General features: G+C 45.0%; 1 protein-coding gene across 3 annotated transcripts in view; it reads right to left on the bottom strand.

Annotated features, from left to right (window-relative positions):
* itgb4 (integrin, beta 4) overlaps nucleotides 1-26,606 on the bottom strand; it is a 28,414-nt gene extending 1,808 nt beyond the window's left edge. Inside the window, exons 1-41 of one of the 3 annotated variants that reach the window (XM_035402608.1) lie at nucleotides 26,388-26,606; nucleotides 19,946-20,031; nucleotides 19,507-19,589; nucleotides 19,171-19,266; nucleotides 18,818-19,022; nucleotides 18,579-18,675; nucleotides 18,253-18,424; nucleotides 17,771-18,034; nucleotides 16,723-16,812; nucleotides 16,437-16,559; nucleotides 16,132-16,299; nucleotides 15,813-15,889; nucleotides 15,101-15,300; nucleotides 14,841-14,944; nucleotides 14,369-14,464; nucleotides 14,073-14,202; nucleotides 13,824-13,946; nucleotides 13,515-13,621; nucleotides 13,078-13,111; nucleotides 12,744-12,938; nucleotides 12,205-12,308; nucleotides 12,050-12,108; nucleotides 11,792-11,815; nucleotides 11,071-11,219; nucleotides 10,772-10,951; nucleotides 10,296-10,444; nucleotides 9,919-10,126; nucleotides 9,292-9,609; nucleotides 8,936-9,093; nucleotides 8,576-8,756; nucleotides 8,170-8,307; nucleotides 7,842-8,024; nucleotides 6,819-6,947; nucleotides 4,940-5,125; nucleotides 3,593-3,751; nucleotides 2,685-2,801; nucleotides 1,874-2,023; nucleotides 1,197-1,385; nucleotides 913-1,068; nucleotides 368-532; nucleotides 42-161 (exon numbers count right to left, since the gene is read on the bottom strand). In XM_035402608.1, the coding sequence (XP_035258499.1) occupies nucleotides 42-161; nucleotides 368-532; nucleotides 913-1,068; nucleotides 1,197-1,385; nucleotides 1,874-2,023; nucleotides 2,685-2,801; nucleotides 3,593-3,751; nucleotides 4,940-5,125; nucleotides 6,819-6,947; nucleotides 7,842-8,024; nucleotides 8,170-8,307; nucleotides 8,576-8,756; nucleotides 8,936-9,093; nucleotides 9,292-9,609; nucleotides 9,919-10,126; nucleotides 10,296-10,444; nucleotides 10,772-10,951; nucleotides 11,071-11,219; nucleotides 11,792-11,815; nucleotides 12,050-12,108; nucleotides 12,205-12,308; nucleotides 12,744-12,938; nucleotides 13,078-13,111; nucleotides 13,515-13,621; nucleotides 13,824-13,946; nucleotides 14,073-14,202; nucleotides 14,369-14,464; nucleotides 14,841-14,944; nucleotides 15,101-15,300; nucleotides 15,813-15,889; nucleotides 16,132-16,299; nucleotides 16,437-16,559; nucleotides 16,723-16,812; nucleotides 17,771-18,034; nucleotides 18,253-18,424; nucleotides 18,579-18,675; nucleotides 18,818-19,022; nucleotides 19,171-19,266; nucleotides 19,507-19,589; nucleotides 19,946-20,024 (5,665 nt within the window). In that variant the 5' untranslated portion in view covers nucleotides 20,025-20,031; nucleotides 26,388-26,606. Of the gene's footprint in view, nucleotides 1-41; nucleotides 162-367; nucleotides 533-912; nucleotides 1,069-1,196; nucleotides 1,386-1,873; nucleotides 2,024-2,684; nucleotides 2,802-3,592; nucleotides 3,752-4,939; nucleotides 5,126-6,818; nucleotides 6,948-7,841; nucleotides 8,025-8,169; nucleotides 8,308-8,575; nucleotides 8,757-8,935; nucleotides 9,094-9,291; nucleotides 9,610-9,918; nucleotides 10,127-10,295; nucleotides 10,445-10,771; nucleotides 10,952-11,070; nucleotides 11,220-11,791; nucleotides 11,816-12,049; nucleotides 12,109-12,204; nucleotides 12,309-12,743; nucleotides 12,939-13,077; nucleotides 13,112-13,514; nucleotides 13,622-13,823; nucleotides 13,947-14,072; nucleotides 14,203-14,368; nucleotides 14,465-14,840; nucleotides 14,945-15,100; nucleotides 15,301-15,812; nucleotides 15,890-16,131; nucleotides 16,300-16,436; nucleotides 16,560-16,722; nucleotides 16,813-17,770; nucleotides 18,035-18,252; nucleotides 18,425-18,578; nucleotides 18,676-18,817; nucleotides 19,023-19,170; nucleotides 19,267-19,506; nucleotides 19,590-19,945; nucleotides 20,032-23,181; nucleotides 23,566-26,387 lie in introns of those variants that run through there. The other 2 variants (XM_035402607.1, XM_035402610.1) reach the window with 2 other exon arrangements.
* Nucleotides 26,607-26,971: the final 365 nt, after the last annotated feature.

Genomic DNA, 26,971 nt, shown 5'->3' on the forward strand with positions numbered 1-26,971 from the left:
TTTCTCATGTGACAGAGCGGTAAAGATAGAGATCGCTGTACCTGTTAAAAAGGGGTCGTCAAATGTGGTGTGAGTGACATTGGTACGAGTACTGATCTCTCCTGGAAGATGGAACACGTCTCTCCTTGTCATTGCCTGACTGCTGAATTGGGACAAGTTACCTAGGGAGAAGGGAATGAATAGAGTATGTTACCCACCTAATTAAAATTCACTTGGGTTGAAACATCACACAGAAAAAGTAATGGTTTTAGAGGGCTACCCTCATTCACATTTTCTATTAAAGCATTTAACAAGTAACATTCACAAGTTTTGCTAAGTTCAGCTGTGGACAGAGAAATCAGTGCTGAAAACTATGTCATGAGGATACCTCCATCCTGGGACTCGATGGTGATGATGCCCTCTCTCTCAGGACCGAAGCCCTGTGTGGTTCTGGCCTGGACTTTAAACTTATAGGGCACATTCTCAGTCAGGTCAGACACAGTCAGGCTGGTCTCTGCGTTGTCTCCGCTCACCTGGAAGGAGCGGACATCACCTGCAAATGGAGAGCCACCCAAGGGACAATCAGACATCATAGACATGCCCTGTGCATTGTGGCCCAAGGAAGGGTGAGACCTATCAGTGAGTGCAGGAGAAATTACACAGTTTCAAACACAAGTACAAACTCACTTCAACAGATACTGTCTATGTATGAGTCTGATGGGAATATGCTTTGTACTAAGAGGCCTGACAGAGGGAGAGTTTCATAAAATGTTTCACTTGATGATGTAAGAGTTTGTAAGACTGTCCCAGTATTGCTGTGGAAGGCTGCCGCTGAAATGACTGATTTATTTTCCCAAAGAAAAAGTAGAAAAGCTGTTGAACAAAACAACTGACTGATGGAGTGAAACGCTCATTCGGCCCAGCAGGCCTCACCTCCCCCATGCAGTTGTTCGCAGGTGACCATGTAGCCCAGGATGTCCCCGTTGGGCTTGCGTGGTTTGTCCCAGCTGAGCTGCAGAGCCTCGGGGCTGAGGGCAGTGAACACCAGGGGACCGGGGGCACTGGGGGTGCTGAGGGTGAACGGGGATCCTGGACAAGAGGAGGAGTGCCGTGTTATGGAAAACGGTACAGAAGAACTGGGTTGGAAGGGAGGAAAAGGATCACAAAGGAGATGAAAGCGTGTGAGCAAGGGAGAAAGAGGGGAGGGGGGGCGTCACCTGGCACAGGGCTGAGGGGACTCTTGGGATCCACGGCAGATTCAATTGTGATCACGCCCTCTCTTTCGGGACCCCAGCCTTCCTGGCTCTGTGCTTTGACCTTGAAGATGTAGGAGTGATTGGGCAGGAGGTCTTTTACCACCACAGAGTTCCCTGCAGTGCTGGGCACCTCGATACGCTTCACCTCACCTGAAGGAAGGTTAGAAAGTTAGGAAGGTTACAAAAATTCTTTGTGCTTTCTGCCACTACTTGGAAAGTAGGACATACAGTACACCAGTGGTAACCAACCCTGTTCCTGGAGATCTACCATCCTGTAGGTTTTCACTCCAACCCTAACACACATCAATTCAACAGCAATAGATCCTATTGAGATGTTAATTAGGTGAGTCAGGTGTGCCAAATTAGGGTTGGAGTGAAAACATACAGGATGGCAGATCTCCAGGTACAGGGTTGGATACCACTGGAGTGCACTAACAGGGGCAGTTAACTCTAAACCAAGGCATAGTCTTAGGTAGCCTTGCACAATCTTTCTTTTACAAAAATGCCATTTTACAAGCTTTCAGCATAAAAGATAAAGAAAATGTACCATTCAAACAAATAAGGAATTCTAAAGAGCTAAATAAAAACATGGTGAAAGATAGAGGCAATGGGTTCTACCTCAATCCCGCAGCACTAACCTCCACTGAGCAGTTGGTAAAGGACGCAGTAGCCCAGGACATCTCTTTCACAATGAGGCTCCTGCCAACTGACTTTGAGGGCAGTAGGTCCCAGGGCAGAGAACACCAGCCGAGTGGGTGTGTCTGGGACTCCTGGGGTCAGCCTGGGGTCTGAGCAGCAGGGCACAGGCAGGGTTAGAGCAAGAGAGGAGAGGGAAGGACACATTGACTGCGGGGACAGCACACACTCACAATGGCAAGCTTGGGTACTGGTGATACACAGAACAAACTGACACATATGAACACAAAACTCCACGAGACATATACATGTGTTCACAGACCCACAGACAAAGTTGAAAACACATACACACAGGTATGTATACATAAGCACACACACACACACACCCAGCATATTCACAATAAATGGAAACACACAAAAAAAAATATGTGAAAATACACAGACAGGTCCAGCGACACATAGCCCATTACTGACCCTCGCACTCTCTCCAGTTTAAATAAATTACCTATTTTAATAGAAGCCAAAATTTTGCAAGAATAAATGAGTGTAAAAATAAATAAGATTTATTTATGTTTCGGTATGAAAATAACAGAATCACAAAGATTATTTCATCCACTCTTTCACAATGTTTTGTTTTCCAAAATGCTGTTCACCCTGTCCAAAAGTACAACATATAATTAATTTCACCTTCATTTCAAATGTACAGCTCAGTTAGTACTGCTGCTGTGATATCTCCCTGTGTCCCTGAGGCTAACCCTGCTTTGGGCAGGAGTGCATTCTCTGAGAGGGCTGTAATGGGCTGTGTGCACTCACCCTGGAGCACCCTATCCAGGTTCTGCAGTGCGTCGTTGACGTCTTCAGACTGCGTGCGCGCCCTGCCGCTCTGACCCACGCTGTAGTTCACCAGCGTCTTGCTGTAGCCAGACACACCTGAGATAGCAGGGAGCAGGAAGCAGGACAGAGGAGGGAGAGGGGAGGGCAGGGGAGGGCAAGGGGAGGTTAAGGGGGCATGGAGTGAAGAAGGGTTGGTCGTAGGAGAGGAATTAAGAAGAGGTGAAGGGTGGGGAGTGGGTTGGAATTGAAATAAGGGTAGTGTGCAAAAAAAGATGGGAGAGTAGGGGAGGAAATGAGCAGCAGTCAGCAGAGAGGTCTCGCAGGAGCAATGAGCAAAGCACGCATGACTCGAAAAACCAAAAAGCCCCCTATCCATGAGGCCACTTGACCCCCATGCACAAAAAAGAAAAATATCTCTTTCTTTCAAAATTTTATTGCCATAGAGTGAGATAACTGCCTTATCTCACGTCTGGTAGTTTTGAACTTCCTCTCTGCTGTTGTAACTCCCCATAGGAAAATATTTGTTCTGTGAGGCGAGTAATTGTGTTTGCACTTTAACTTTCTGCAAACAGCGGCAGTAAGGGAGGAAGAAAAACTGTCATGGAGTGCAGTACCAAAAATACAGTTAGGAGAAACGTATGTTTTCAATGAATCTAATAAAAAGTACAAGAAAAATGAGGAAGAAAGTCTATCTCACCTCAAACATGCTGTTACAGTGTATAATATGGCTGAGTGTAATGAATTATGAAAGATTCAAAAACTATGGCCAAGATGTTGTAATTTACCCCAAGACTCTTTCAGGATGTTAGTTTGCAGAGGAGAGAAAGAAATAAAGCAAACATGGATCCCCCACCCTTAACCTTTAAGATTTAGGGAGCACATAGTACCTAGACTGTCTGGGAACTCAGGTATGTCCGCCATTACGATGGAGTCTCGCACACCATCACTGTCATAGTAACCCCTCTCAGAGCGTTTCCTCATCACCACTTCCTCCGTGCGCAACCCACCGACTTTCGTCACTCCCTGTTTGCTTGAGATGGGTTTCCCTGATGGAGAGGAGATAGGGAGAGCAGGCGGGTGTTAGCAGGAGAAAATGAATTGTGAATGGTGGTAAAGCTGAGTCAGCTATCACTGCATGAGAGTTTGGCTGACTCTGCTATTTTAGCAGCTTGATGAAGGAGGCTGATTCAAAATTAATATTCCCCGAGAGTCTCTCTCAACACGGCAACCTCAAGTGACCTGCAGAGCCCTAAGATCTGGAATCATGCTCCTTACTGCCTCTGACCTATTATATCGCAAACTATTACAAACACCTAATTATTCACTGGAATGGGTTCAGATTCTGTCCCCAGGTATTCTGGCCATCAGGGCTGATTCTGAACATCGCGGTGAGCAGCTAGGTCTCTGCCTGCTGTTCAAAACCGGTGCTGCTGATTCAATCATCAGCCTGATGTCATTAGAAGGCTGAAGGCACACATTGAGAAAGCAGGCTAATGCACAAGATAAGTGTTTCAAGCATCAATCTCAGCTCTCAGAGTTTACGTTTTTAAGTTAAGTTGCTGGTAACTGAATGGAACTCTGAGTGAGGAAATAGTATAAGCGAACATGGAACATGAAGACACATAGCACACAAGCAGTAGTATACAGCATGGGGTGCTTTCTTGTATTACAGAACTATGTTCTGCCATTAAGTGGCCGACATATTCCCTCCTTCTATCTATCTTGTCAGCATTCTTGAGCAATGAGTTGCAAATAACAGCCCCTGCACACAGAAGGAAATGGCGATGGGTTCAGTTGCAAGTTACTCCAGTTACCTGATAATGTTCAATCAAGGGATTAAAAATTAGCCAGTTAACTTTCACCTGGACGTTTAGCAGGCAAGATCATAGAGGGCAAGGCTAAATAAGTAAACAATTACTTTTCTCTTCTTGGAAAAAGCACACTGAATGCGTTTCCAAAAGATGAAAGACTCAACCCTAGTCAACATCAGGCCATGTTGACAGAATCTTCTACAGACCTGATTTAGGGAACGGAACAATACCAAAGGATACTAAGACAGGAAACGGCAGTGCTGTTGCAGAAATGATCTGATGGGAACCTGCCAGCCAGTTATAAACTATGAATGTAATGAAGCAGAAGGCCTCGTTTATCATAGATCATGAGTTCTCAAATCAAGCTGCTGGGGGTTCCGATTTATAAGGAAAATAACGGTGAATGCCTTTAGGCTAGGTTACCTTGTCCAGATAAGTAAGTGGTGGTGGTATTTATGTTCATGCTGCCCCCTGCTCCGTGATAGCTGGGGCTAAGCTGGGAGAGGGGGGAGACCTGGGTGTGGCTGGAGGATGAAATGTTGCGCGTCATTGAACTTGAGGCTCCGGGGTACAAGAAACTCTGATCCCATCTCCCATTCATGAACTGATCTGTAAAACACAACATCAGTGACAGAATGAACACTCAGGCTGGCGGGTCCGGAAGGGAGGGAAGCAACGCTGCACCAACAAAACAACAAAAGAAAAACCAAAGCAAAAAAACCAACAAGACAACGCACACAATAAGGCCACACAACCTCCTCCGCACGGACGTATCACCAATGCTACAGCAGCGCTAAGCCTTTATATTTGTGGGACAGCAGTGCTAAAACTAGAAGCCTCCTCCTTCCCAGTTCTGCTCCAGCGAGGGGATGGGGGTTGGGGGGAGAGAGGTGCAGCCATCTATGGAGATTCCTCCATCATCAACTGGTCTGGAGCAGTTGATGCCGGCAAGATCCCTGCTTTGACTTGGCAAGTCACGAGGGAGAGGCCGGAAAGAGCAGCAGACTAGCACTGCGATCCGGCAGGCTAGTCTGCAAAGAAAAGAGGCTGGGGGAGCACAAGGGTGCGCGCTGGCATTGAGCTGGAGGCTTGGCAGAGGCTGGCATGCGTCTACCAGGTTGGTCTTCACCTTGAAGCGGGGTCTGGGCACGAGGAGGGTGTGGTGGCTCATCGCTGCCCTCTGTGTCAGTGCTGAGTCGGTGGGGGATGACATCAGCTGGCAGCTTCCAGGAAACCTTGCGAAGGTCCAGGTCCTCACCAACCAGCTGAACATATTTCCAGCGCAAGCCTTTTTCAAGGAAAGCAAGCAAGCATGGTGGGGGGTTGATGGGTTGGGCTGGCTGGGTAGTTGGCTTTTAGCTAAGCAGGGCAGGAGGGCATAATTTGGGGGAATGTGAAATGGAGAGGAGGAGGCTGGTAGGGCCTGAGTGGCAGAATGAAGACCTTCATTCATTACAATCCTGGACTCTGACGGAGGTGTGGCCACATAAAAACCAAGGACATGAGTGTGTAACCGTACAAGGAGCCTGAATTCAACAGCATGTTCAGAAGTTTCCTAATTTATATGAAGGAACTCTTTTGTGGTTGGGTGGCAAAACTCCAGCATGAAGACATTTGAATACTGAAAAGAAGCTGAGAAATCAGGACTGAAATCATGGAAGAAGACAGTGTGAGGCATCATTTCAAACCTGCTGAATCCACGCAAAAAATGACAAAACTTTCAACTTAGAGACTTCAATCTGCTGTTGGGGAATGGAATGTATCTGTAAGTTGCAACAGTGATACAGCTTTTTGTATTTGTGCTCTTCTGTATCTGTCTTCTCAGTCATCTTGTATGCTGTGATTGTGCTTTAGCAAATAATGACTGATGGAGATGGAAAACAGACACTAAGGTTCCAGGCTTGTAGCTGCCAGTCACTTGAAACTTTACTCAGAAACTCACCTGTTCCTCACCACATCGCAGATTTTTTCTACAAAAGTGCTACATTTCCAGACCATTTAGTAGTACTATGCCACACACCCTACCACGTGTATTGGAGGCGCTATGGACACTGCACAGAATGCCAAATGGGTATGTGGTGTGCCTTAATGCAGGAAACATCCATATCCAGTCGGCATATCAGATATTTTATAAAATGTATTCAAATATACTGTAATGCATACTGAAAATAGTATGGTAAATCAGGCCAAAGTGTGGCACAAACTACAGATTAGCAGGCTATAAGATATTATAGTGTTATAATGTGATGTAGTGTTATACTGTAGGTGTATTTGTGGTGTATAAACAGGGAACTATACCAACCTTCATCAGCCACACTGGGCCTCTTGCTGTCACCTGGGGAACGCAAGACCTCATTGCTGTACATCAGGTAGCTTTCATAGTCGTCACCTGCTTCCGCATCAACGATGGGGATGTCAGGAATGATCGGAACTGATCAGAGGTAAGAAAAACACGAAGTGAATAATTATTACCATCCATCACAAACGTGCGACTGAATATTACATTGCGCCATGTGATTAACGATAACATTTCTGCTATTTCCTCGCTGCTCTTTACCCTGCTGTGAAAAAGTATTTGTCCCCTTCGCAATTTCCTCGAGTACTGGATATTTAACACACTCAGTGGTTTCAGACATTTAGACAAGATGTAATATTAGTCAAAGGGAACCTGAGTAAACACAAAGCACATTTTTTAAAAACATTTCCTCTATTTCATGAAAAAAGTTTTCCAAGACCCATATCACCCGTGTGAAACAGTAATTTCTCCCTTAAACCTAATAACTGGTTGCATCACCTAGTAGCAATAACTGCAACCAAATGCTTCCTATAATTTGATATCAGTCTTTCACATTTCTGCAGAGAAATTTTAGCCCACTCATCTTTGCAGTACTGCTTCAATTCAAACAAATTGATAGGTTTTTGCGCATGAAATGCTTGTTTAAGGTCCTGCCCCAGAATCTCTATTTGGTTCAAGTCAGACTTTGACTAAGCCACTCCAAACCTTTTGTTTCTTTTAAGCCATTCAGATCTGGCCTTGTTTCTGTGTTACGAATCATTGTCTTGCTGCATAATCCAATGCATCCACTGCAATAATTAAATCGCATCCTATCATGCTGAGCTCAGTTGCATTTCAGTCTTCACACAGTTCTACAGTTCTCCTCTTCTACACTACTCGCAGCAGCCTTTCCAGTGTTCTGGTGGTCTGCTCTGTCTTCTACATCTACTCTGTTCACTTAAGGAGAAACTAGCCTTCTAATTTCCTTCACACTATTCTGCTGGGGTTTCCTTCTCTCCATAGATTGTTCAATCTTCTCACTGGACTTACTGGACATGGGCCTGTTAGGCTGTGTGGCCAGGTTAATGGTGGCATCTCTGTGCGGCCCCCAGCCAATACTGTTGCAAGCACGGACATTATAGATGTATGTCTGTGAGGGCTGCAGGTTTTCAATCAACAGCATGCGCTTCTTGGGGTTGTCAATCTTCACTTTCTTTGTCTGACCTGTGGGTTCTGCAATGCACAAGAGTGGAGACAAGGTGTCACCAGCTACACAATGCAGTAGGAGGAGATGCAACAATCAGAGTGTTTCTATTAAAAATGCCATGGTTGTGCACATCCATGGAGGGAAGGATGCAGAAAACCAAAAGCCCCTTACTGCCATCCTCATCAATGGGTGTGTAAGTGACTTCATAGGCAGTGATGAGGCCATTGGTCTCAGCTGGCTCGGCCCAACTCAGTTGAGTGACAGTTGGACTGATTACATTGAAGGCCAGACGCCCTGGCTCGCTGGGAACTGAAAGGGAGGGAGGGAGATGAGAAGAGAAAGTCATGGGTGAAAAGTGCAGACAGAAACGATACTTTCAGAGATTGCTGGTGTTACGTAAGTCTTTAATCTATTTTGACATTCTTGCTTGCTTCCACAGAGGAAATATCAAAGATTAACAGGGCCGTAAAGGTTTCACTCAGTTCTTCCTTGACCAGAGAGAAACATCATTAGGCATGGTCAGAAATACATGAGACCCACAACATTGGCTTTACAGCAACAGCGGGGTTTGACATACCGTCCTCTTTTGTCTGACAGTGAACCACATTACTGTAGTGGCCATCGCCCAGTGCATTGTAGGCACACACACGCATCTCATAGTCACAATATGGGTAGAGGTTGGTCAGCTCAGCCTGTGGGTTCTTGCAATCGATCACTTGGGCATCTGCCTCGGGGTCTCCTTGGATCCAGTACTTTACCTGAGAAGAGTGATGGAAGATTCATTAAGGTTAAACAAACAGAAGAGGAAATCCACTCTAGGACGGATTCCAACATTAATAAACAGGAGAGAGAGATACTTAACCTGAATTGCTTCAGTAAATATTCAGCTGTATAACATAATTTTATGTAAAAAGATTGCAAGCTGCATAAGTCTTACTTTGTAGCCAAGGGGGTTGCCAGATGGAACAGCCCAGTTGAGACGGATATTTTTGGGTCCTGTGGCAGTGGCTTTGATGTTACCTGGGGCTAAAAGCCGTCCCCCAGGTGACTGGGCAACTTGGCTGACGAACCCCATCGTCTGCATGGCGTTGTCCCCTGAGGGAGAGGAGGTGAACAGAGCATTCGTGTTAGGGCCTAGGGTGTAGCTTTGTTTATGTCAACAGCTTAAAGAAAGTTGATAGAAAATTCATGTTGATAGAAATAAATCGAAGGAGCACAGGGCCATGTTTTGTTCTGGATGTGCAGGGGTTTTAAGTGACCAAAATACTGTATGTCCAGTTCATGACCACTCACCACGGTCAGTGACATTGATGAGGGTGGTCTTCCTCTCCCCAATGGTGGCATTGCTGCTCGGGTCAAACAGCTCCAGGTGGAAGGTTTCCGGCTTGATAGGGCTGGGATAGGCTTGTGGGTCAATTACCACGTTCTTCTCTGTCTCACCAGGGGCAAACTTGAGAATGCCCGACAGGTCGAAGCGTGAGGACTTGCGGGTACGCCAATGAACGGTGGCTGGGCTTTCCTGGTTGCGCGTCCGCACAACGGGGACGGAGTAGCTGGGGTCAAAGGTTGTGTAGTTCTGCGTGCCCTTCTTAAACATCACCACACTGGGCTCTGCTCTCAACAGAGGAGCAAAGGGGAGAGGGCAGGTGGTTTTACCTACTGCACTGACCACTGTGAAGTGCCTTGATAACCTGATTTTAGTTTTAATTTACATTTGCATGGCCATTACTTTGTTTAACATAACATAACATAACACAATACTTACCATTTCCTGACTAAATTAGTGCCCAGAGTTTCTGCCTCTACGATATGACCTAACAGGCTATTCCACACATTGACTACTGTCAACTATGGGTCTTAGCAATGGGTCTTTGAAGAGTGCATAATCAGCAGTACTGAGATGGCCCTCACTCTGCTCACCTGGCATGTCAGTGATGGTGACTGTGGTGCGGGGGTATTTTCCCAGCTTGGCGCCCTGTCGCGGATTGCTCAGGTCCATCACAAACTGCTTGACCTGCTTTTCGCCCAGGAGGGAGTCATCCTCGCCCAGTTCCAGAAGCTTCACGGGCACGGTCTTCTGGGTCTCCCCTGGCTGATAGGTCAGATCTCCTTCCACTCCAATATAGTCCTGCAGACACAAACATGAGGTGGAAAAAGAGCCAGTCAGATGAGGGAGGGAGAAGGACAGGAAAGTAAAACAGCCTATAGCAATAAGACCAGAGTAAAACAGCCAGTGACAATAAAGCACTGTATTGGAAACAAAAACACAACCAAATTGATGGCATGGAGTGAGTTACCTTATTATCCCTGGCAGTGAGGTCACGGGTACGATACGTGACCTGCGTGCGCCCATCCTCGATGATCTCACGGTTGATGGGGATGTTTGCCACCCCATCCAGCCGGCTATAGGTGTAGGAAGGCTGCAGGAAGGTCAGGACACTCTTTGCTGGAGAGGAGAATGAGCACACTGTGTTAAGGTTCTCAAACACACATAGTGCTGGCACAACATCAGGCACCAGGGGGCACCAGAGGTCACCAGGTGGCACCACCCACTGATAATCATTCATTGTGCACATGCTTCAGCAATTCCAATGGCTTAGAGTAATCCAAATCAGAACCACATGTTACTTCACTTATAATTTTTTTGTCAATAGTACATCAAGTAATGCTTTGTATGAATGTAAGATAAATGTGCAGGGAGCAGAAATGTGCTTTAGCTAGGCCCACAGCCGGGGTCGGCTGAGATGATTAAGAGTTCAGAGACGGCTCTCACCGTGCTCCTTGATTATAGTGATGTCGACAAAGCGGCGGCCGATCTCAGCAATGCCCAGGGGAACGTCCAAGGCCTCCACCTTCAGCTGCTTCTTATCGTCATCTTCATCCTTGACGAAGAGAGGCACGCGTACGTCCACCAACTCTACGCCCTCCTGCATCTCCACGGCTCCTGTTGCCTCTACAGAAGCAGATTCGGGCAGAGACCGTGAGGGGAAAGAGCAAACGCATGGGAGCAGCCTGTTCTCCCTGTTGCCAAGCGCAAGGGAACCGTGTGTGCACCTGGAGATGGGATCTAACCTCTGTCTGTGGCCACAGTGTAGTAGCCGGGAACAACTTTCAGGTCCCCAAAGTTAGCGGCTTGGACCTGCTTCTCAGTCAGTTTGACAATGTCAGGGTACGTGGAGCGGGGTGCTGAAAGAACTGTGTCCACAATGGTGTTGTTCTGCCTAAAGGAGGGAAGTGGAGAGGCAGATATGGGTAAAGACTGTGACTACATTTGACTACATGGTCCTTGTTATAGTCATAGTCAAAATCATATACATAGCCATAGTTACTGTTCATTTGATTATTCTCTTGCCTGTCTGTTCTTAATGGCTCATTTGGCTGATTTGTTTCTCCATTGGTCATTGCCTATGCTTCCATTAAGTTTCAAAGCTTATTTGACATATGGCAAAATTTTGCACAAAATCTAAAATTTGCATTTTTTATAACACAACATAATTTGTCTCCCACATCCTATAAATGAAACAAAAACAAGACTGCACTTTCATGAATTTAGCTTCCAGTCAAAAGTTTATTCTGTTCTGATCTTATGTTTGTTTTTTGTTTTTTTTAGCAAAACCAATAAACTGACTTTTTAAGGCCTATAATGGATTACTCACATTTTGTATACTTTGATTGTATTCTAAATTGTACACAATATTCTCTTCATACTATATATTATCTTTAAGTTTTTAATGTTTTTGTTCAGCGCATTTAGTACACTTTTTGTATTCTTTTACAGTAAATGTACCATTACCTTTTTCCAGCATTGGGCTGGGTCCTAAAAGAGAAGAAAAATTCAGTATGTCAGATAAAACATAGAAAACAAGAATAATCCTTGTTAACTGAATACTGAAAATGGAATAAAAATAAACAGCAAAGTATGAGATGGAACCATCCTCAAAGGTTAGTGTTGGTGAAGGTTTTTCTAACCGGGCTACAAGTCTATCACAGATCACCACACTGTAAGTGTTTATGCATTGTCTCATCCTAAAAAAAGCCACAGTCACTTCACCTGAATTTGGTCTTTTGAACCTTCTGAGCACCAGGGATCTGCTTGTAGATGTCATTAAGCTGCAATATGGAGAAGGCACAGTATAGTCATTCCAGGGAGTCACCAAAGGAGGCGCCCTCCACAAAACTATCGGTACACAGTAAAGTTCCACTCACACTGTCGTCCACCTCCCTGCGGAGCATGTCAGTATCAAGGGTTTCAGGGCGGGACAGGTTTTCGGTGAACGCACGATTCAGTCGCAGAGAGATAGGGTGTGGGACTGTGGAGAGAGAGAGAATGAGAGCGATAGAGAGAGACAGAGAAAGAGAGAGAGAATTAGGAGAACTCTGAAACAAAATTTGTTCAGCAGGACAAAAAAGGGGCAGAAGAATGTTAAGATAGAGAAAAATTTGGTGCTTCTTCTACCCATCTCTTGTTCCTTTCTTTTTAAGTTCCCAGGTTATACACCGCTGATACAGTCAGCTGCTGATATTTTAGCCGAGCATTGCTAATGCACCCAAGTAAAGTTTCTTTGGGCCACTAACTGCAGGTGATTGTACCAAACAAATCCAAACACGAAGTGCTATGAGAAACCCCACAGGAACATGCCATGGCATCTCATACGTAGTGCACAGCGTCTCAGACCTTCTCAGGTGCTGAGGCAGTAAAGCAGTAAGGACTGCTGAGAGGGTGAGGTGCAGTCTGGGGGACTCACGGATTTCCTTGGGGTTGGGCGTGATCTGGGCCAGCGGGTGGTTGGGCGAGCGGTGAACATTGTCAGTGATCTTCCAGCGCACCACGTCAGTGCCCTTGAGGGGGCCAGTGCGCACCAGGGGCGTGTCCAGATCATTGGAAGTCAGGGCAGACTGACGCAGCATGTACTGGTCCTCTTTGAAGCCCACCATACGGCCTGCAAACACAGCGCACCGTCAGCTGTCATATGCACAGCACAAGCACTCGCACAGAGGGAACGCACCAGTGCTCCCAGTGATTACAGATATGTACTCATCTGCAACTTCACTCAGCTAAACAGTGCGGAAACCACCCACCTCGACCACAACACGGCAGCAATGCCAGGCAGGCCTGAGGGGAAAAAAAGCAGTGCTTGGTCATTATGATCTACATTCACACTGAAGACAACATCTTTCAGTTAAACACTAGAGGCAGTTCTATCAAACAGTCCCAGATGGTGGACAGAGGTGATGTATGCAGCATGTGTTCAGACAGGAGTATGGTTGGTTGGTTTAAGGTGAACAACAGAGATGGCAGCTTGTTTCAGGACAGGTGGCTGTGGATGTGGTGGCTGTGGTGGGTATGGGGGCTGTGGATGCGGTGGCTGTGGTGGGTATGGGGACTGTGGATGTGGGGGCTATGGGTGTAGGGACTGTGAATGTGAGGGCTGTGTTGGGTATGGGAGCTGTGGATGTGGGGGCTATGAGTGTGGGGGCTGTGTTGGGTATGGGGACTGTAGATGTGAGAGCTGTACCTTGCAGCAGGCGCAGTACTTCCAGCAGCACAGCAGCAGCAGACCCAGTAGCAGCATGAGGAACATGATGAGGGGGATGAGCCACAGGAAGCCTGCTGGGGGGCAGTCTGGAGCACAGCAACACAGCAGCAGTTACAACAACACAGACACAAACACATGCAAGAGATGCATGCACATGCACACACAAGCACAAACACGTGTACAAACATACACACGTACGCGCGCACACACACATACACGCACACACTTATCCGCACACACGTTAATACGCACTCATATCACAGACACACTGCACACACGACTGCTCACCCTTCTTCTTGAGCACTTGGACATCGTTCACATCATTGGGCTGGACCGCATAGTCCACGGTGTAGTGGTAGGTGCAGTCATCTTCCTCATCTCGGAAAGTGCAGGTCTCGATCACATCCTCCTCTGTGAATACACACAGCAGATGACACTGTCACCGCACCTCAAACAACTCAACTGGAAGTAGAGCAGCAGCTGCTTTCAGTGCGCACTGCAGACGGAGGCCTGAGTTACAGAGCGCTTTTCACTCACTCTTCTGGAGTTCATCCACCATGGTGATGTTGAAGGGGCAGCCCTTACACTCCTCCCCCTTCCTGTCTCCTGTTTTCCAGGCCTTGCACTGGGCACAGCTGCGTGTGCCTTCACATATTCCCAGTTGTGCCTGAGAGAGAAGGGCACACACCGAGTTAACGCATTGTAGTAGATAAAATACGTAACTGTACAGCAGTAGGCATGTCCAGGTAAATCTTTACAAGAATACACACAGACACGAACACACACACATGCACATACACACACAAACTTGCATAGACAGATATTTCACTCACCTCGACATTGGCCTCACAGATGTCGCTCAGAAGCATTGTGGAGTCGTGGCATTCACAACGTCCACACTTGCACTCGCCCCGCCCGTTACAGATCCCCTGTGGCCGGAAACGGAACAGAGACATTCGGTCACGCCCACAACACGTGTTCAAAATGTCGGGAATGGAGAAATTGAAAGAAAAAGAAGTAAAATCCGAGAATTTGACATTGATTTATCAAACAAATCTCAAACTGCATAGCTCCAAATTTCCAAACCATAAAGAATTTTTTTTAATCTAAGAAGTCCCATAAACATGTGCCATACAAAATATGACCCTACAAAAGCAAATGAAATGACCGTTGAGATAATTACTTTTATCTGGTAGCGCCATGAATAGAAGGGGCTCAGTGCAGATTGCAGAAGAGAGGGACACAAAGCCCGAGAGACACACGCGGATGTGAAGGAAGAAAGAACGGGACGGTTGTAGCTCTCACCCCCCTGGAGTCCAGGCAGGTCTGGTTGCTTTTGGGACACTCACAGCCTGACCCCTCCCAGCCCTCCTCGCACACACACTGACCGTGGAAGCAGGTGCCTCGATCTGCAGAGGCAAATTCATAACTGAAACCACTAATGTACACAACAAACAAACAAAAAACACTCGCACACCCAAATAACACAGCAAGACAGAAAAGAGTATGCATGTTCCTGTCTAAAGGACCCTAGGCCATTGCATTGTCTGAGAGGGAAGTGCTACCATTGCAGAGAAATCCCCCGACGCGCTGGCACTGGGTCTTGTCGTACTGGCAGAAGGGGCCCTCATACTGAGTGGAGCCGCAGACGCAGATGCCGCACAGGCAGTCCCCGCGGCCTGAACAGGGCAGCTTCATGTCGGGCCCAATGCAGCCCTGGTTGCCCGTTGTGGCTCCAGTAGAGCAGTTACAGAAACTCCCCAGCCTGCAGACAGAAGGCACCACAGTTACCATGGCAGCTGCTGCATTCGGAATAAGAAATAATACATGTTGAATTTCACATCAAAGAAAAAGATTATAGGGATACCCTGAATCTTTCTTCAACTTTTATTAACTTTATTCAGTTGATTTGTCAGGGACAATGTACAATGTTTAATATAAATCTTCATATAAGGGAAGATGTGCACTTGCCTTTCTTTTCATATTTTACAATTCTGACTAGGGACATATAGTGCTTTCATCTGGTCATTGATAAAATAATATTATTTCCACTATAATCATAGTGATTAGTAAAATATTTTGGCTTAAAAGTTGCCCTCATTTTCAGTGCAATCCTGTTAACCAGTATCACAAAACAGCAAAGCACAAACATCAGTTCAAATGAAATGACAAAACCATTTGCTTATAGAAAAATTATCACTTTGTTGCATGGACATCAAATATGCTCTGCAACGCCTTCTTAAAATTCAATCATATTAGAATCAGTTTATAACTCACCAGCCTGTATAGCAATGGCACTTCCCACAGATCAGATCTCCATTCCCAGTGCATCTCTCAGCTTTCTTTATAGGCGTCTGCATTTTCCAACAGGGAGCACAGAGTTAAGTCTCACCCAATCACACACAGTCCATCACAACTCAACACAAAAACACACCCTACATGTTGCCCATAGAACACAAAGCACACAGTTCTCACACATTCATGTCAAACCATCACAGAACTGCCCTCCACTCTGAGCAAAACCATCTGCATACATGTCCGTTCCTCCTTCTTCTCCTCCTTACTCCACAACTTTCTCTCTCTACGCAGCTCTTACCTTCTCGCAGTCACAGGACTGGCAGAGAACTCCGGCGTCAATTTTGAAGGCGGTGCTGAATGTTGTTGGTTTGATTCTCATTATTCCCTCTTTGTCTTGCTCTGACAGCTGGCAGACGTGCTGGTTGCCGACTTTCTCGAGAGCTTTCACCTTCACCTTGAAGGTGCCCTGAGTGAAAAGAGAAAAAGAAACCCATGTCATACATCGTAAGGAAACAAGGAGTGCATGAGCATGTGGCAGTAAACCCATTTTAATTTTCTGCACTTGTAGAATTGATACTACTGACTGTCAACGATATTACTTACAGTTTTTCCTGGTGTAATCTTAAAGGTGTTATATTCAGCCGAACTGCCAGTAGCAGAAAGGACCTGTGCATCCACAGCTTTGGGTCTGTCCTCAGAACGGATGCTGATCTTGGAACGGATATTCTGTAGAACAAAGTAACACAAAGGAGAGAGCGAGAGAGAGAATGAGAGAGAGACAGAGTACACAGGTAAGCAGGAATACTTTCTTCACATTATAACTGTTCTTTCAGTTTTCCGTTGTTGGGTTTTATTGCTTACTAAACACGAATGCATGAAAATAAGTTACCTCAAAGGCACTTTCCAGGATACTCAAGATGTTGGAGGAGTCTTCTTGTAATTGTCCCAGTTCAGCAATAGGAAAATAGTGATGCAACTTCTATTAATGCAAACAGAGAGGAGGATGTATGTCAGAAGTAGCATCCTGAATAATGGCATTGTAGTATTATCAGTAATAGTATAGAATAAAAAATATGAAGATAGATAGAGGACATTTAGCAGATACCCTTATCCATTATAATTTAAAATAAATAATATTAATTGCATTCAATTATGTATAAAATTGTAATATTACTGAGCCAGATAGGTCAGGTCAGACCAGAGCTAAGGTACAATAAAATTAGCATCATTGTAGGAAACAGTGGGTTTCCTGCAATGATTTCTTAAATGTACAAAATCCTTGTACATTTAAGAAATAAAGGTACAGAAAATGAACAGCAAAAGTGACAAACTACTACAGCACAAATGAAACATTGCCAAATCCTGGGTAACAATGTGTACAGCATAAAACTTAAACCAGGAGTTAGAAACGGATGGATTCTGGATGTTTTACTCGAGTGGGCAAAGCAAGAAAAAATAACAGAAAAGAAGAAATATGTTGAGAGAAGAAGAGGTATTTATTAAGAGTAACTGCCAGGATTTCAGCAGAGGGGGAAAGGAGAGAGATAAGACTCCAGAGAGACGGAGAGGTCTGCAGACAGGGATGTGGAAGCAGAAAGTAACAGGTCGGATTTGGAGTGTTTAGGTTAAAGGGAGTGCATGCAGACTGAGAGGTTAAACAGACACCCTCAAAAATGGCAGAAAACTGAGATCCAGCTTTGGGGTGCCAGTATTAATGAGCAAGACAGAGTGGTCAACAAGCAGGAAGACGTCTGTTACAAGTGCTTCTGGCCACGCAACCCAAAGAACTCTAAGAAGTCTGTGTCAACCCACTTAACAAACTACACGTCAAACTTTGTAAAAGGACAGGTTATCTGTCCCAGCAAAGTAAAACCCAGCCCAATCTCACACAGTCCTGCCAAAGCCAGTATACTGTATATCAGCCCAGCCCCACCTACCTCATAGTACGTGTAGGAGTGGTTGGTGACGGCAAAGATGGGAATGATGTTGTGCTTGCCCAGCAGCCGCACTAGCGTAGGCACAGACGGGTAATCCTGCAAAGTGTCATGCGTGTAGGTGCCATCTTTCGTCAGGTGACAGGCTTCATCATTGCGAGGCAGGATGCCAGCCAGCACGTTGGCACCGTCTGCCTCGTAGTGGAACGCAGACTCTGTTGAGAAGACCAGCAGGTGGGTGCTGTGGGGTCGCCAGCCAATGTTGTCCTTGACACGTTGTAAAAACACAAAAACACCCAGGAAGTTCAGTACTGAGGCAATATTAACAGAGTTTGTTTTTTTCTTAAAATAGCAGAAGACATCATAAAATAATTCCTGATAATTGCAACAGGCAGGTGGACAGCTCTATTCAGTGGCATTGATGCAAATCGGATGACATCACACGGACAATAATAACAATCCTGAGAGTTTCAGAGCTGCAGTACCTGGCACACAGCAGCCTGTAATATGGCATCAAATCCTCCTTCTGGGGCATCCAAGTTGCCAGAGATACGCTCCCCCTGAAGTATGTCACGGAAGAATGTGATGTTGTTGGTGAGCTTAATCACATTCTTGAAGGAGAAGGGGGGATCACTATTTGGCCATGGCTGTGCCAGTCTGCAAGAGTGTAGAGGTGACAATGACAGAAGTGAGAACGGGCTAATCAAAGAACAATCATCTGAAGATACGCACGGAAATGCATGCAGGCATGTGTGTCTGTGCTTAGTGTCAGTGTCTATGTGTTAAAGATGACCCATCTGTGTATTCTTACTTTGAAGGCCTCATATCGGTCTGTGGCTCCGTGACTTTGTCCACAAACTTCCCGAAGCCAATGGTATAATCATCTGACAATTTTCCCACCAGGTCAGCTACAAACGACATGGGAGGAAAGCACTTCAACTTACATTGCAACATCAAGAGGATGATATGTTTGTTTCACCGTAACGTCTGTTGAAAAAATGTGACTTTGATAGAACATCCACCAGCTATCAGATATCCACCGCACCGTACCCAGCTCAGCCCCCATCCTCTTCAGGTTGTCCAAATCGTCAGACATGGAGTTGGAGAAGTCCATCAGAATGTAAAGGTCGAGGGGACCCCTGGCAGGCTCAAAGACATGCATCTCCACTTCCTGTTCCTCTCCTGGAACCAGGCGCATCTTCATTAGCTGAGGAGCCACTTGTGCCTGCTTCAGCTTGGTGTTGATCTGCTTAAACTGCAGGAGCACAGTACAGGCGACAAGCAGGGTCACACCATACTCACATCTGTGCCAGGTAACAACACATACGCTGTCCCCCAGACCGCATGCTCTAGCATGTTTGTTCTGTGACATCGTTGTTGCATGCTGGTGGCACCCCTCTTACCTCCTTCATTTCCCTCTCACTCTGAACGCTCATGATAAGCTTGCAGCCATTATCCATCAGGTTGTCATACAAGTCACAGCGTGGAGCATCAAAGATCTGTATCCAAACAGGACACAGATACAGGCATAAGAAACACAGTGTATAGAACACATGGCCAATTTGGTCATTTATTTAAAGTACTACAGGGGCCAGATAAGATTAGCTAAATATGTGTTATCATGTAAACAACGCTGCAATTGATAAACAATTAAAATGGCTGGTGGAAATGCAGTGTCCAGATAATTGTAATTATATCCACTTTTATTGTCATGTTGTCTAATAATCACACAATCTAACCTCATCAGAACAGTAGGAGCAGCCTTTCCCAGTCTGGATGCATACTGAGCAGTTGGAGTTTTGAGCAGCTTGACAGCGATTGACTGGAGAAAGAGGGGCATAAAGGACTCAACATGAACACACAGTCACAGAAATCCTACAGTATCCAGACCTTACATCCATCCTCTACACCACTTGTTCTTAAACCTTTTAATATCGGAACCCAAATTAGAAATACTTCTGACCCAAATTTGATATGTAGTACCTTTCAGGGACCCTTCCAATTCACATACAAGCATAGCCCAGTGGACTACACACTCATCCCAGGGGCCCACCTCATACACTCCCACGGGCCATTTTGGGTCCCAACCCTTCATTTAGCAAACACTGCTCTATACTGTTTGAGTGAAGAATGGCAGGGCAATCACAGGGGTGGGGGGCAGTGCTACGGTCATTTTACCTTTTTCAGCATGGGCAGTGGTCCAGTAGAGTGTGAGAAACAGCACCCACACAGAGAGACATACAGCCCATCTCCCCATGTCCCTCCTGCCAGAAAAAAGACAGGATACATCAAAGTATAATAATAATATGAACAATGATGCCATTATTACTATTATTATTATTATTATTACTACTACTACTACATTAAGTGTCATGATTCCTTTGACTTGTTTAACAAACCCCTGAAGGACCAAGAGACAGGCACCGAAGTAAATATGACTTTCACGCTTTGAACACAAGCATGTCCAGATCAAACGCTGAGAGGAAGAGCTGCATCGCATTAGAGTGCATGACATCAGCACCTGACTATTCCTCCTAAGACAGAGGTGAAACCCAATCTCCCTGTCCACCCCAGCCAGATCTCCAGTTTGCTGAAAACCAATGATGGCGAGCAACAAACTCAGCAAACAGGGACTCAACTTCAAGGGCTTAAGAGCAATTTCACCCCCCATATATTCCAGGATTGGACTTTGAAAACAGTTGTTCCTCATCTCACACAATAGTAATCAATCTTATATGCTCTACAGTCATTTGAGATAACATGAGAAAGTGAGTTAATGGTTTTACCAGAAGAGACCTTACAAGAGATTTGGCTGGATGATAGTGCAACTAGGTTCTGCAATGTGTTACTTCTGATTGGAAGTTCTCACCAAATGAATTCAATTTGATTAAATCAGGCTAAATTCAAATTTTCCCCAACAGGCTTGGTGTTTTAACTTCACATGTGAGCAATCATTTTGTTACAATTTCTAATTTTTTTTAACAACAAAGCTAAATTTTGACTGATGATTTCACATTTTTTCAAGTATCAAGAATTCAACATTTTTTTCACATTTTTCACACTTTTTAGTCTCCGTTTTCGTGACCTGCGGGGCCTTGCTGGTGTGCAATTAGATGCTGTCATGCCAGCTGACTAAAACCTTCCCATCCCGTGGCAACACCACAGCCAACTGAGCATCATTCTGCAGGGCTGCCGACCACATCTGCCACTGACACAGTCCAGATTAAACGCCAGACCACAGGGCCCATCCGTCCATTAGAGCAGTGACCTACCTAGATGGGTTCTTAGAGCACCCACTTCTGAGTACACGTTGCTACAACTGAGCACTAAGTGTGAGGAAGCGAGGGGGAACTTCAGAGGCTCTCCCAACTACCCCCTGCGCTCCCCACCCTGGGCTTGACTCACACACAGTTCCTGACTGCAGGAATTTCTATAGAGGGCGAGAGTGACCCAGCCAACTTCAAAACAGCATGCCTCTGGGAACATGCGGGAAAACTGTGACTTTGCACCCAAACGTGAACTTGAGCAAGCTTCTGCCCCCACCCCCCCTTCAGCCTGTCACATAAATCACACACGGAGCTAAGAAAAAAAAGAGAGCACCTACTTCTACTCCCTTGAAAATAACACACAACAAAGAGCTCTGTGTCACCGAGCCGAGCCAGGAGAAAAGGAGAGGAGAGTAAAACCCTCTGAGGGGAATGAGAGCCAAACACATGGAAGCTCCACCATGAAGAGCACAAGCTCCCCTGCGGGGCTTCCTTTGTCCCGAGAGCTGCAGTGACTCATGTGGATAAAAGTGTGTTATTCCAGATTCTGCCTCAGCGTGAACGAAAGCCCACAAGGTGAGCATTCCAGAGCTGGGCAGGGCCGTTCTTCCCAACGCGACACCAGGAAGGTGTGGATAACGGGGGGAGGTGGGGGGGGTACAGCAGATGACAGCCTGAAATCAATCCAATCCACGGCACACCTGGACCACTTCACCTTACCACCCACCCCCACATCAGTGTAAGTGAACAGTATTGACGAAATCAAGGAGAGAAATAATAACATCATTCCTTTGTAAATTATGAGTGCACATCATTCCGTAGATTTTTTTACAGTCTGTACTGTCACAGTTCACAAACAGCTTCAGCATCTTGACAATGACACAAATGGTTTTAGGAGGAGTGCTCAGCAGTACCCTTGGCAGGATATCTCTACTTAGTGGGGACCACACTGTCACTCACAAGGGAGACTGTAGTCACCCTCTAAAAGAACCATATCCTGGGCTTGGATAAAGACTACTTTTATGCAGGTAGATGCCACTGAACTGTACACTGAAGCTATCACCTGGTATTTCAATCTGTCACAGGTAGCAGTCTGAAAATCTTTCCATCATTACACACATGCTACCAACACCAAAATCCCGCTCCTCCCAGTTCACATTCCGTTCTCTGAACCCATCGCACAAAAGTTAGAAGAAAAATACCAGTATTATTCTGTACCCTGCAAAAGCGTGTGATATATAGCATGGAATTCCCCAATAATTGCTCAGACTCTGGTCTGTGCCATATCAGTTTACCCTAGGCTTTCAACTGGCATAAACTTTCAAACTCATTAGGAGTGCAACATCAGCGAATACCACATATACAGGCAACTGGAACTTGTCAAGAGAAAAACTTAATCTTGCTCATGATAACTTTTTTATTTTATTTATTTATTTATTTATTTTAACAAAAGTCCAGTGGATATGCTAAAACACTTGGCCCCTCAAATGTTTATACATATATTCACTACCTTTAGACTATGTTCGACTGTTGAACTTCCGAGGTTATCTGTTAATTTAGCATTGGTGATTTCTGCAGACGTGCACAACTAAACAGAATTACCCAACAGACAAGCTGCTTCAGCACTGGGCTTTTTCACATTCAAAAATGTTCCATAACTCTTCTCCAGCCATTGAGGAGAAATCCAGCACAGCACATTAACCACTGATTTCATGCAGCACACCTACATTAACTATCAGCAACAATGATCGGGGGCAGAGGAGGAAGAATAAAACAAAACAGTACACAATGAGACATGGGAACAGCTTATCTGACACACTTAAACACAGGTAGACAAAGCAGGTCCTCTGAGAGAAGCAGCTTAGGAACTGTACTCTGATTTTTTATTTTTTTTTCCCCGGGACATTTGTACAGTGCAGCAAATCTGTCATGTTTCCCTGTCTTTGTATATTGTATACCTGTAAGGCCTCTCCTAACTCTATCCATGCAAACACAAACATACACAAACAATCATACATACACAGATAGAGTGAGAGAGAAAGAGAGAGAGAGAGACAAACAGGCCAAGTCTAAAGAACCACAGAGTGTGAAAAGAAAGTATAAGCTAAAGATTTTTCCCAGAGTTTATAGATTAAAGAGCTCACAAACCTCTTAATGCTCAGGTTCCCAATCCTGATCCCAAAGTCCAAGCAAAAACCAGGGAAAATAAGTAAATCCCTTATCTCTTCCGAAACTTCTGACAACTCAAGGGCGGCGTATCCAATAGCCACCTGCTTCAAACAAAGTTTCTTTCACCTAGTCGTCAAAACAAAACCTGATTTTTTTTTTCTGCACAGCAACGTTAAACAAAAAGGAAAACACACTCCTTGTTTTTCTTCTTTCTTTCTTTTTCCTTTCTTACTCGCCTTTCTGCACTGATCAAATATTGACTTTTATCCCCTTCTGCCTCAGAGTGGATTGGAGTGCCTTTGCGTGCATGCGTGTGTCTTGAAGAGTGAGAGGCACAGAGAGCAGTGTAAGCTGGGAAGCAGGGAGCGTGAGTGTGGTGTTATTTGACCCCTCCTACACTTACACTCACGTGCTCCTTTAACACAGGTGAGCAGACCTCCTCTCTCTCTCTCCCTCCCTCCCTCTCTTTCTCTCTCTCTCTCTCTCTCTCTCACTCCATGTTTTCATTAAAAATTTCATTAAAAAAGTTTAACTGGGAGAAAAGCTTCCTGTTAATTTCTCCCTCCTCCATTCCTTTCACTGTGGCTCACCTGTGTGGGCTTGAGACAAGCAGGCCTAAACTTTACCCCTTTAACCCGAACTCTGCTTTTATGGAACAAATAGGCACTGGTCTAGTCAGGAATACACAAATATATGTTTTATGTCTGTGTCTGTCTCTTTCACACACATACCAACACACAGACACAAACAAACACACACATGCAAGTTTTTACATACCTGAACACATGGAATCATTCTCACATGCACAGACATACACATAAATACAAATATCTTCACTCTATTTCCTAATAATTTTAAGCTGCAGATATTTACATAGAACTAGACATAGACACAGACACACACACAAACACAGCTCATGAACATCAGCAATCGCTATCCTCCCATCCCAACACCCCCAACCCTCAGTCTGCTTTCTCATGGGCCACAGCCGTGCCTGAAAACAGGAGAGTACAGAGCAGTGCATTCCTAGGCAGTGCGGACCCAGTCATGCCAGCCCTAATACCCTCCCCTTGGAGAGTGCCCTCTTTCCTGCCAGTCACGTTCTGTCTCCCAGTAGGAGGGAGCCAAGCTGATCCAGCACACTGGCTTTCAGAAATGATCCAAAAGCTAAAAATGCAACTTCACAAGTCTCATATATTATTTTCATGTTCTACAGCTGATGCAGAACAACCATTCTGTGGTTACGGTCACAGTACTAAGTGGACATGTTATAGCGACGCAGAACCCACAATAAGAAACACCAGCGCAAGAAATTAGCATTAGCATTTTCAAAACGTCTGATTCTGTCATAAACATATAAGTTGTTTATGCGAGTACCTGGACTGAACCATTCGCTTGAAGGGCTCTACATGCCTTGTCATGCTGTTAACCCTGAGAAATCCTTGTACTCCAGGTATGTAACCTCCAAAACACTGACCAGGTGTCTCACTTTCCCTGTGGAATGAGAAGGGGGTGAGTGGGGATGGGGGGGGGGAGGGCAGGCTTGGTGCTCTCCAGTGAGGAGAACAACACACAGTGCTGACGTCTGAACGCCAGACATGCACCAATAGAGGAGTATCAAAGATCAGAGGAACTGTACCTCCCTGAGATCGTCTGAATTGCCAGCCACACAATGAGAATGTATGAGTCATGATCATTTCCTTCAAAAAACCTGGATCCAACTTGGCAAATTAAAAATAAAAAAACACTCAACAAGGAAGGCAAGAATCTGGACCAGGGATTTATTTTCCAAACAAGAACAATAGTCACACCGTCACCCCGCTCCTCTCCAGCCATTCTCCCTCAGTAGAGCAATCACGTAAACCCCCTATGTGTGGCCTTTAATTCAATCTTCAGTCTCACTATTCATGAAAAAAGACAAGGTGAAAACGAGAAAGTTGATGTTTTGTTCTTTCCCATACATGCGACCACCTCCCTGATGTGCAGGGTACATGCAAGTGAGTGGCCCTAGTTGCTCCTGAAGTTTTTTTCACAAAAGTGGACAGAGGCGTGGCATCAAAGTCCAGAGCCTCCCATTCTGTGCAAGCTGACAGCAACATTAACCCAGAGTATTGCAGCAGAATTTTGTTGCCAGTACATTGACTGAGATCACAAAAAATTAACCAGAAATTCTTATTGAGAGAACCAGAATAAGACTAAATCATTAAGTGCAGTGCATATTTGGGGTATTGTGTAAAACTTTCTAAGCACACCCCCAGTGGTTGTTGGACCCTGTGCTGGTGAGGGTGAAATATGAACATATGTCATACCCAGGAACAAACAGACATGGCAGATGTACTCCCAGGGACTGAAGTCTGCAGGAAATCCTGAAATCCCTTTTTTATCTCAATGTATTCATCACAGATCATGCTCTCCAAATGCCCTCAAACACTTTAAAACTAATAAACAAAACCAGGACACTGTTATCTGGCATCCCCTTCCCTTACAAAAAGGAACCCCTTCTACTGTGTGGAGTTCTGTCTCTTGTATATGTCCCTCATGCAGCCAGCATAGAATACAAAGTAACACATGACAACCCACAGCACCCCTACCACACCCCAGCCCCACCCCATCCCATCCTGGAGTAGCTTGGCAGCACAAATAACATATTTACATGTCCAACAGTTAAACTACGAGGTACTGTGTGAATACAAATCAATATTTTAAATGACTGGCTACTATGTCCGTCATAAACAGAAAAAGGGGGAAAAAACGGCCACTAAGTTTAAATCAAACATAACTGATGTAGCAGGTGCACGCTAATAATTTCTCTCCATTTTTCTTATTCAATGCACAATGACACAACTCAAGGCAAATACGGAAATTTCACTTGAACTCTATGTCTGAGTGGTAAACGTATAGGCCTACATGCACCTGTTAGTATCCGTTAAATTAAGTTTTTTTTATTTTTTTATTTGAAATTAAAGGTGGATATAATCTAAATCCAAAGCCGTTCGAATCATCTCAATGGTGAAATTAAACGAAGTGATTTCAACAAAACGTTACCAAAGAGGTTTGTAAAAAATATATTAAACATACCTTTACTGCAGAATATACATTGTCAAATAGTGGTCTACATATTTTCTTGCACAATTATATAGGACAGAAGCACGCAAAATTCAAACAGATGCGCGTAAATGACTTACTTTATTTGCAAGACGAATGAGTCCCGTTATTCGTTTATCTTTGATTAATTGTTGAAAATACATGCGCCTTTTGGAAACGCATTGCTGTTGACGAAAGGTTTATCCAAATGTAATTTCAGGCATGGATATGACGAGGAAAGTTCATAAACTGTTCGAATTTTTCAAGCATGCACTTTCTCTCTCCCTCCCAACTTCACTCTATATCGCGCTCTCTGCGGCCCCTGCTCTTGAGCCCCGCTCCCGAGAATTTCCATGACAATCGCTCACGTTCTTAGATCACTGAACCTATTCAGACGTCTTTGTGTGGACAAATTTCGATGGGCTGAAAGAAACAGCTTCCAAACAGTTTTCATGAGATAACGATAAGCGTTTTCAATGACACAATACATCGGATAAAAAAATTAAAACATAAAAAGAAAAAGAAAAGACGGGATACACTTTACGAGATGAAATGGTGATTTAGCGCGATAGTGGAGAAAAATGCATGTTTTTGGTGGGGCAGTTGAACCCTGTCTCTGATTCCAAGACAAACCTCGCTGTCCCGTACTATTATTTGTATGGTCTTGAGGTGTTTCTTAAGAATA

This window comes from Anguilla anguilla, chromosome 2, assembly GCF_013347855.1.
Source record: "Anguilla anguilla isolate fAngAng1 chromosome 2, fAngAng1.pri, whole genome shotgun sequence".
NCBI classification, from domain to species: domain Eukaryota; kingdom Metazoa; phylum Chordata; class Actinopteri; order Anguilliformes; family Anguillidae; genus Anguilla; species Anguilla anguilla.